The sequence below is a fragment of the Schistocerca cancellata genome, chromosome 1 (assembly GCF_023864275.1).
Source record: "Schistocerca cancellata isolate TAMUIC-IGC-003103 chromosome 1, iqSchCanc2.1, whole genome shotgun sequence".
NCBI lineage: Eukaryota > Metazoa > Arthropoda > Insecta > Orthoptera > Acrididae > Schistocerca > Schistocerca cancellata.
In genome coordinates this window covers 1,046,881,685-1,046,892,315 of record NC_064626.1, presented here as the reverse complement: position 1 = coordinate 1,046,892,315, position 10,631 = coordinate 1,046,881,685, and the positions used below count along the sequence as shown (strand labels likewise).

The 10,631-nt window shown below is 39.9% G+C and overlaps 1 protein-coding gene across 1 annotated transcript; it reads left to right on the top strand.

Annotated features, from left to right (window-relative positions):
- The first annotated feature begins 626 nt into the window (after positions 1 to 626).
- LOC126162926 (lymphokine-activated killer T-cell-originated protein kinase) lies at positions 627 to 2,698 on the top strand. Its single transcript, XM_049919746.1, has 5 exons — positions 627 to 894; positions 1,195 to 1,575; positions 1,721 to 2,023; positions 2,367 to 2,495; positions 2,568 to 2,698. The coding sequence occupies exons 1-5, from the start codon at positions 813 to 815 to the stop codon at positions 2,570 to 2,572; spliced, it is 900 nt and encodes a 299-aa protein (XP_049775703.1). The 5' UTR covers positions 627 to 812; the 3' UTR covers positions 2,573 to 2,698.
- The last annotated feature ends 7,933 nt before the right edge of the window (positions 2,699 to 10,631 follow it).

The following is a 10,631-nucleotide window of genomic DNA, read 5'->3' as shown; positions in this document are numbered from 1 at the left end:
CTGATACATGGAGAGTCGAACTGGCTGCTTCTGTGTCACAGGACTGTTTTACAGCTTTAGATTGACTGTCGAATCTTTGTGGCAGTTTCTTCTTCATCGTCGGTTGAGGGGGTTTATTTGGAATGTCAAACAGTGTGGGTACTGCATTCCAAACAAGTTTGTTATTGTCTGCGCTCATGAACCGGTTTTGTTCGAAATGTAGCGAACAAAAGCTAATATTATTATACAGGTAAACTGGGTCTTTCTTCATAAGGTCTTCTCGTCTGCTATTAACTAGCCATTTTCTGCTCCTAAAACGAAACATTCATCATTTATACACATATAGTTTGCATGTGAATCCTGACGGTACAGTTCAGTAACATGATGGTATATACCTCCCAGGATCCTTAGGAAACCTAAAAAAAGACAGCTGTGCTGTCTTCTTCCTGTTGTTGCTGTAATTTATTGCGCTACAAACGCTCCCGATGGTAAAAACCATTGTATAAATCAAAATAAACAATCACTATTCGCTTTCACGATCGCGCCGAACTCACAGTTCAACCTACCGGCCGCTTGGGGCGCTGCTGGCGCTGTAGCAACAAAATAAAGGCGAAGTGTCGCGACTGTTATGTTAGACTGTGGTATTACTGTATCACTGATTAATATGTATGTTGTGTGGTAATCTTTGATGTGCCGCCAGCAGTTCGAATGTTTGAATTGAGTTTGTTTTGGCATTCGCTGTTGTTTTTCCGAAAGAATAGTGTTTTGAGTGGGTTTTGCCGTGCGAGTGAGGTTGACAGCCTAGATTTGTCTGTTGTGTTTTGCGTCCTGCCATGGATACGCCAATACAAACGCGTGGTAGGAACCGTCTGATCCCACCTACACCGCAAATGAGGAAAATTGGTTTTGGAACGGGTAAGGCTCGTGTTGCTAGGTTTGGTGTTCTTGTTTTCGAACAGTTATATGTAGTGTGAAGCCTCAAAGTTGTACTGTAAGTAGTTTATCGCAAATGCGGCGTTTGTATTATTGAATGTAATTTTATTCTCTGCTTGTCTGTAAAACGCCCGGCGGATGAGTGTATTTTTGAATTTCTACTCTTTCATTATGTTAATAAAGGCTGTATTCATAGCTTTGTGTAACATGTAAACCGTTTTGACCCTCCAAATTTTTGTCATGAGAGAGAAAAATATGAAATATGTTTCACGTCGTTTTTAGGTGTGTCTGTGTATAGTATGCAGAGGTCGCCGTGCAATGGGAACGAGAGATCCCCTTGGGCAGTGAAGAAACTGCTGAGGAGCAGTATGGACAGGAGTTACGAAAAACGTTTGGACATTGAAGCAGACCTGTTAAAGAAATTACAGCACCCGAATATAGTAGAATTCCGTGCCTTTGAGCTGAATTCGAACGGCAGTAAATGCCTAGCAATGGAGAAATGTGAAATTTCATTGGGAGATTTCTTAGAACGGTGTGAAGCTCCTTTGCCACCTTTTATTATTAAAAAAGTTGGTCTTGATATAGCAAATGCATTGCATTACTTGCATTCGGAGTGCATGATATTACATGGAGACATCAAGTCGTACAACATACTTATCAAAGGTAATATGTGTTCATTGTCTGTGATTTACTCTTTTGTGAGTAACACAAAAATGTAAACAGTGTGGTTGTGTGTGTTCGTTATCTGTGATTAATCCTTTTGTGTGTAACTCAGAAATCTAAATAGTGTCATTGTGGGTGTTCACAGGTAATTTTGAAGTTGCAAAATTATGTGACTTTGGGGTGGCACAACGTCTCGACGAGAATGGAATAAACCCTGAAGACAATTACATTGGCACACTTCTGTGGTCAGCTCCAGAGGTACTGCCAATGGGTTCTGGCCCAACAACCAGTAAGGCTGACATATTTTCATTTGGTCTTGTTCTTTATGAGATGATGACACTTCATCCGCCCCACATGGATGCAGAATCATCATCATCATCTGAGAAAGGATCAGATGGCTGTGGGTCATCAGGGAGTTCTTTAGATGACAGCACTGATGAAAAGCTAGGTATTGAACAAATCACTCCAATGCTCTGGATGTCATTAATATAGACCTAATTACAAAATAAGTGTTGCTACTCTTCTTCTTCTGCACTTAAGGCATTAGGCCTCTGCCTGTTACAGTGCCCATCTCTTCCTTGGCTTTCCTAGACTTGTTCAGCCCTCTGGTTTATTATTTTAGACTTGTAAGGTAAGCTTTCACTCTTCTTTCTGTTGTTCACTTCATTTTCTTCTCTCATCTCCTGTATTGTGATAGTACTGGATAGGTATTAGAGAGATAGCAGACTATGCAAAATTTATTGCTGTCGCTCATATAAAATGAGAATAATCTTTTCCCTCTCCTCCTCCAGGAACAAGACCTGAGTTGCCTTGCTTAAGCCAAGAATATGAGCCTATCATCCGTTTATTCAACTGGTGTACAGAACACGATTTAAATCTTAGACCCACAGCAGGTGAAGTAATAGTTTATCTGGAGAAATGTAAGTATATTTATTAAAAATTAGTAATAAGTGCTGATATACAAAGTCGAAATGAATGTGTATTTGTTGCAGGTTGAGGAAGCAGTCTTCAAAGTCAATTCAATGAGAGGAATTATCTTTGAATTCTTTGGCAACATGCTGTTGTTTGGACAACTTGCTGTGAACTTGTTTGTTTACAGTGAAATATATATATATATTTTAAATGTTGTTTCAGTATTACACCCTGAATGAAATTTTTATTTGCATAATGCAAAGAAAATTTTTTGTATTTTATAATGCCAAATCATTGTAGCCCTACTGCCTGGAAGCTTTTTCAGTGAGGTGCGCAAATGAACTAGCCAGTCAGCTAGCTAAATGTCTTGTTGCACGTAGGACCCCCCCCCCCTTCCTCCTCCTCTCCTTCCCAATGTATTTCTCAATATGGCATTATTAAACATTAGGCTCAGGTTGTTACCATGACCAGATTTGATACTTTCACATTGTTGGCTTCACCAAGTCACAACCATATTGTCACCTGCAGATCTAACCTAGACCTCTGGCCCTCTGGTTGTGCTGCAAATCAGTCTGTCACCACAACTAAGATTCTGGATTTGGGGGTGGGGTTCTGGTGCATAACTTTAGCCTAATTTTTGACACTGGTCAAATTACAAAATGCTTGCTGGTATTGATTCATCCAGGGAGTCATGAATTTAAAAACATCTCAAACTCATTGTTGAGCTTCCAGAGTTGAAAGGAAACTGAACTTAGAGAACTCTGTATGTTGAGAGTGGTTTAACTGTCATAGTGTCAGCCATTGAAATGGCCGGACTACACAAAAATTCACAGATTCAAGGCACGCATACAAGAGTTAAATCATTAAACTTATATTACGCATTGAGTGTTTTGTCACAAAACAGTGCCATAGCTCCATTACAAAATAGGTTAACACCTATATCTCAGTAATGAATGAAATTGTGAATTTGTGTTGGTCTTCGTTTCATGTGATGACCAGTGTCAAACTACCATATTGGTTTGATACTGGTTACAAAGATGTTAAAGCAGAATTTTATATTTCCATTTGATAGTGGTGTGAAAAGTTAGCCTAATGTGATTTTGCTTACACACACCTATATAAACATAGACTCAAAAGACAGAATAACCATCACTCCAGTAGAATTAGGGTAGTACTGCTACATGGTTAGAGGCAGGCAAGCAGTGCAACACATTTTGGTGAACAAGGTCAAGAGAAACAAGGAAGACTGTCAAACATTTATCATTATGTATATGAAGATGGTGAATAAGGTGAGCTTGCATCTCTTGAAGAATGAAATTAAAATGAAATCCAGACCATTAGCTGCTTACAGGCGTTGATAAATATCAATGGGGACAGTTGAAAATATGTGCTTCAGTTGAGACTCGTACCCAGGATCTCCTGCTTACATGGTAGACACTATTTCAACATTTATCGATACGACAAGTTCTAGAAGGCATATTGTTAAACGAAATTGCCACATGAAATATAATTTCAAAATATTGTTTATAACAAGGAAAAAATCTTATGTTCTAGGGTTGACATTGGGTGATACGTGAGCAGCAATATTTCTTTATGCAACTCAATCTGCACATTCCAGTTGCAAATCTGTAAACCCTTGCATCTCTCTCGTGTACGTAGGCGGGGAGGGGGTGTTTCTAAAGTGGGCACTACATATTTTGTGTACTTTGTGATTTGTACAGTACTTTTTCTTCGATGATTTGCGGTAAAATGTGACCGAAGACATTGGTGAACAAAAGCAGGGAAGGTAAGTAAACTTTTTGACAATTTCATTGTAAAAATCTGATATTACCTGTAATGCACAAATTGCAGGGCTCACTCATTTCAAGAGATCTGAAATGTAAACATGTAAAAATTTAGATTATTAAGTTTCATTTATTAATGAAAATAATCAATCTTTGAAAACATATACTGTAATTGGATGGATAAAAAAATCTACTATCCAAGCAACGCCAGGAGAATACAGACATAAAGATACTGAAATTTGCAAGCTTTTGGAGTCAGTGGCTGCTCCTCCTGGTAGAAGTGTTGAATGGGAAGAAAGAGGGATGGAGGAAAACGATTGGTGAGGTTTAAAAAAGGGGGAGAGTTCGTAAAAGTCACCCAGAACTGCGGGTCAGGGGAGACTTACCAGATTGGATGAGAAGGTAAGCCTGATTGTTGGGGACTGCACCAGATGACATTTGAAAACCTGTGCCTTAAAGAAGGTGGAAGACAGGGTAATACTCAAGACAGTTTACTGCCAAAACATCGTTCAAGTCAATAAGATCGGAAAGCTAAGTGCATGGTATGTGGTAGAGTTGGGAAGGGGGGGGGGGATGAATAAACAGGTGAGATAATAAAACCTATAGAAAACTAAACAGGGCTTAAAAAAGGAATTGTTACTGTGAATGAATGCTGGGACTGAAGAAATTAATGTAAATTAAGGCCAGGTGGGTGGTGAGAATGAAGGATATGGAATGCCAGTTCCCACCTGGAGACTGAGCGAGGTGGTGCAGTGGCTAGCACACCGGACTCACGCTCAGGAGGGTGATGGTCCTAACCTGTGTCTGGCCATCCTGATATCTGTGATTCAGCTCAATCACTAAGACAAATGTCAGAATGGTTGGGACCGATGACTTAGTAGTTTGGTCCCTTCCCCCCCCCCCCCCCCCCCCCCCCGCCCCCCCTCTTTAAACCAACCAACCAGAATGCTTCCTTCAAAAGGACATTGCCAATTTCTTTCGCCAGACTTCTCTAATCCAGGCTTGTGCTCTGTCTCTAATGACTTTGTTGTCGATAGGACACTAAACACTAAAAAATAATCTCCCCCCACTTGGAGAGTTCTGAGAAACATGTTTGGGGGAGGAATCCAGATGGCACATGTAAAAAAGGCGCCGAGGTTACAACTGTCATGTTGTAGAGCATGCTCTACAACAGTGTACTGTGTGGTGTTAGTATACAACCTCTGCCTGTGCCCATTCATCCTAACTGATAACTTGGTGGTAGTCATACCAATGTAAAAGGCCGAACAGTGTTTACATAGCAGCTGGTACATGACATGCTTCATTTGATGGCTCTCCCATTGATAGCATATGTTTTGCCTGTGTTTGTTGTATTGGGGGGGGGGGGGGGGGGGGGCTCACAGGTGTAGGAGCCATAAGGTACTTAACTGGTTGTAGAAGCAGCGTAGAGTCTGACAAGGAGATTGGGAGGACAACAAAAAGATATTCTAGGTGTGTGGGCAAAATGTCGAACGGAATGGATGATTTTAGGAGGCCAGAGCAGCTTTGTTGAAGTAGCAGATTAATACATTCAAGACCTGGATAATAATAAGTGACAAGACGTGTACTCTTAACTTGTTTTTTGGAGGTATCGTCAATACCATAATTGGACTGATAGGAAATATGCTTTTGAACGAGGTTAATGAAGATTGAGGTGTGAATGATGGTATATTTCTGCAAAGAGACTGCATCTGAACGAATATGTTTGCCTTGAATGCCAAGGCTGTATGGAGACTGTTTGACATGGAAAGGATAGTGACTCTCAAAAGGTAAGTACGGCAATTTCATCTCACTCATACAGGTAAAGAATGAATGTGTCACATCACTTTTTCAAATATTTACTAAACAAAAAAAGTTGAAGTTCAATATCATACCTCTCCAAAACTACAGTATTTTGATTTTCTGATGATTTGTTAAAACACTACAGACGTCTCTGAATGGAGTATTTGTGAAAGTGTCATAACAAAAGGAAAAATTGAAAACTTTAGATAAAGAAGCCAAAAGTGAGAGAGATCTGAATTTATTTTCAGTAAATACTTTGTGACCAATACTATGAGACATTGTTAATGCACACACACTTAAATTTTTTGTGAATTTCAAAATTATGTAATCAGAGGGTGGTAACTGTCTGAGAAATGATAAAATGGAAGGACTGCTAATTGTCAGGTATCACATTAATGCCTGAAACTCTTAGACTGTCAAAATATTTGTACATAAAGATTAAAGAATTTTTTCGCATCCCGCAACTACCCTCCTGACCTGGTACAGAAGCAAATAACCAGAGCCACTTCCTCATCCCCTCAAACCCAGAACCTCTCACAGAAGAACCCCAAAAGTGCCCCACTTGTGACAGGATACTTCCCGGGACTGGATCAGACTCTGAATGTGGCTCTCCAGCAGGGATACGACTTCCTCAAATCCTGCCCTGAAATGAGATCCATCCTTCATGAAATCCTCCCCACTCCACCAAGAGTGTCTTTCCGCCGTCCACCTAACCATTGTAACCTCCTGGTTCATCCCTATGAAATCCCCAAACCACCTTCCATACCCTCTGGCTCCTACCCTTGTAACCGACCCCGGTGTAAAACCTGTCCCATGCACCCTCCCACCACCACCTACTCCAGTCCTGTAACCCGGAAGGTGTACAGGATCAAAGGCATAGCCACGTGTGAAAGCACCCACGTGATTTACCAACTGACATGCCTACACTGTGAAGCCTTCTATGTGGGAATGACCAGCAACAAACTGTCCATTCACAGGAACGGACACAGGCAGACAGTGTTTGTTGGTAATGAGGATCACCCTGTGGCTAAACATGCATTGGTGCACGACCAGCACATCTTAGCACAGTGTTACACCGTCCGGGTTATCTGGATACTTCCCACTAACACCAACCTATCCGAACTCCGGAGATGGGAACTTGCCCTTCAATATATCCTCTCTTCCCGTTATCCACCAGACCTCAATCTCCGCTAATTTCAAGTTGCCGCCACTCATACCTCACCTGTCATTCAACAACATCTTTGCCTCAGCACTTCCGCCTCGACTGACATCTCTGCCCAAACTCTTTACCTTTAAATATGTCTGCTTGTGTCTGTATATGTGTGGATGGATATGTGTGTGTGTGCGCGAGTGTATACCTGTCCTTTTTTCCCCCTAAGGTAAGTCTTTCCGCTCCCGGGATTGGAATGACTCCTTACCCTCTCCCTTAAAACCCACATCCTTTCATCTTTCCCTCTCCTTCCCTCTTTCCTGACGAAGCAACCGGGGGTTGCAAAAGCTCGAAATTTTGTGTGTGTGTGTTTTTTTTATTGTGCCTATCTACCAGCGCTTTCCCGTTTGGTAAGTCATGGAATCATTGTTTTTGATATAAATAAATAATTAAATAAACATGGCCTCTAGATGCTATGTCATCAATTATCATGCTGACAGTGTAGCATGCCTGTGCACTGTCATGAATGAGATCATCACTGACATTAGCAAAACTGTGTGATATTTGAAGGAAGTGAGCAACACATGTGAATATTGATATCTGTGATGTGTGCTAGTGGTAACTTTGAATTTCATTCTGCAAAGCAACAGGCCAGTTCTTAGCAAAATCAAAATGAAGAATAATGTGTCTGTATTCTGGTATGTGGCTGACTTTACTTCTGCTATGGCCTGCCTCTGAATCCTCCGGATATGATGGTGAGGTATTCCTTTCATGACCCAATGCGTAACCTCTGTAACAAACTTCTCTGGCTCTACTGACTTCTTCTACAACCCTCCTCCCTCCCACAATGCATAGGTTACATCAGTATCCTAAAGGTGTAGTACTTCAACAGCCATCACTTTGGCACTAGGACACATTGCAGACTCCTGTAGCCAACATGTATTTTGCGGCTCTTGACTTATATGCAAAAGCATCCAGTCCACCTCTGTGCATTTCTTTCCTGTGACAATGATCATGGCGAAACAAACAAGTTTCAAATTAGTACAGCATATACATCTGCATACTTCCTTCACTGGCTGGCATGTTACTCACTTTGGTCATAAGGAGTAGAATTTTGTGAGACCAATTTTTAAATTCAGGTTCTCCTTTTTCATTACAAGATATGTTTGTTTTATTGATCTTGTAATATATCTTTTTACCTTTTGACCTTTTTCACTATCAGAGGTAACAACCTAGTTAGGACTTCGTGCGTGCTGCAATCTTTGTCATCACTTAGGTAATATTCCAGAGCAACAGTAAGTGTGTCATCATGCAGCGGATGTCCACAGTAAGAATCTGGGCTTGCTCAAATACTGTGCTCATTCTATATTTTATGAGCTTTTTAAATCAAAGAATATGAGCAAGTGAGTATGTACTTCTGTATCTGCTGCTTGGAGTAGGTACCTGGTATCAGTAACTGTAACTTGTCAGTGTAGGTGACTGCTGAGATAGCAGTATTTAGAGTTTGAAACCACACATCACATTTTGTGCACGTATTACTATCTTCGGCTTCTGCACCAAGTGCATCTACCTTATGCAATTCACAAAGTTTTGAAGATGTTGCTTGTGTAAAACTTGTTTCAATTTATTTCACTTTTCTTTTTACATACTGTTTTCTTCTTATGCTTCTTACCTTCCTTGGACATTTAAGGGAGGGATGTAGTAGGGGCAACAGTAGAAATGCTAACTTTCAACACAACTTCACACCCAGGAATTTAACATCTGCACCGTCTTCTTCAGTTTCACATTCGGGTGGTTATAGTTCAGGTGGGTTGTCACTAAATTTCTTCTTGTAGTGAGTGTAGTAGCAATTCCTGCCCAACAGGTGTGATGCTAATACCATTACTTGAGGACCAAGATATTTCTGCAATACCCCGGGCAGATTTTCAACAACTGTGAAGTGTTGTTCATTTTTCTTAAACACCACCTTCTTGTATCTTTTTTCGTAGTCCACACATCTCACTCTTTCGCTACTGTATTTTCTCACTGACATTGTCTAACAAAAGGTTCATACCAAACACAAAACTTTATGCAGAATGGTTTATGTGCAAGTTCTCACTCATTTATTATAAACATATTATAACATAACAGTGTTGCCAACATGCATAGTTTAACTAGAAATTCAGTGAAGCAAAATATGCAATTTGCCAACATGCTAACTAGAAATTCAGTGAAGTGAAATATGCACAATGTTGAAAAATTTTCAACATTTGACATAGACAAATATTGCCCTCTGTCTTTGCACTGACTCCTAACATATTTACCAAACAATATTTTTGTGTAGTTCTCAACAGTTTTTGGATGGGGGTTTTTGAGTAAATAATCATAAAAATGCATTTTTTTTACATTTTAGTGATAAATATTTACATAATACAGATAGCTAGAGCACAGAAGATACTGTTTATAATTACTTCAGTAATATCTCATAATGACAGACAAGACAGCGTTCTGTGAGTATGCAAATTAGAAAAAAAATTATGTGGAAAAAATAACTTAAATTTCGTATTTTCATCTTAAATTTGTAAGTTAAAGAAAGCCCATAAGTGTGTGGGTGTCAACTAAATTTCAACACACTAAGAGGGAGCTTTAATGCAAAACGTCTGTCAGGTCTCTAGTACTTTTGGTTTATTAGTTATAATTTTTTTGTTCTCTATTGTTTTAAGAGTTATTTACAAAACATACATTTTTGAAAGGGCTGTACCATTTACAAAAATTAATATAAAACAAAAATACTTCATTTCTTAGCACTTATGAAATAGAGGTCTACTATATATTTTTTCCAGAGTAATTCATGACCATGAGTTGACATGACCTGTATGATTTGAGATGAAATCACCCATTATTATTTGTTAGTAGGTTTAATGTGAACAGAAGCATGTTGCTGACCCTGTGTGAGTATGAGGTCAACATCAAGGAAAGTGGCATGGGATTCTGAATGTATTCAGGTATTCCAAGAATTCTAACAGGTCAGTCTCACCACGAGTCTATATTGCAAGATGTTATCAATGTGTGTAAATCAAATCGGCGGTAGAGGGCTTATGGATCCAAGGAAAGCCCCAGCTAAGCAACCCGTGAAAAGGTTGACATAGGAAGGAGCCATCCTCATTCCTATAGCAATGCCACTGATCTGTTTGTAACCCTGCCCCTCCAAGGTAAAGTAGTGGTTAGTAAGTATAAAGCTGATAAGATAAGCAGGAAAGAGGTCATAGGTATGGAATCAGTGAGCGCTGATCGAGGAAATGTTCAGCAGTAGACAGGCCATGTATATAAGGGATGTTGTGTGTGGGGGGTTGTTGACAGAATGGGACAGGCACAGATTACAAACGCTCTTGCTAGGAAAAGTCCCGATGCAGCTGATGTCATTAGTTGCT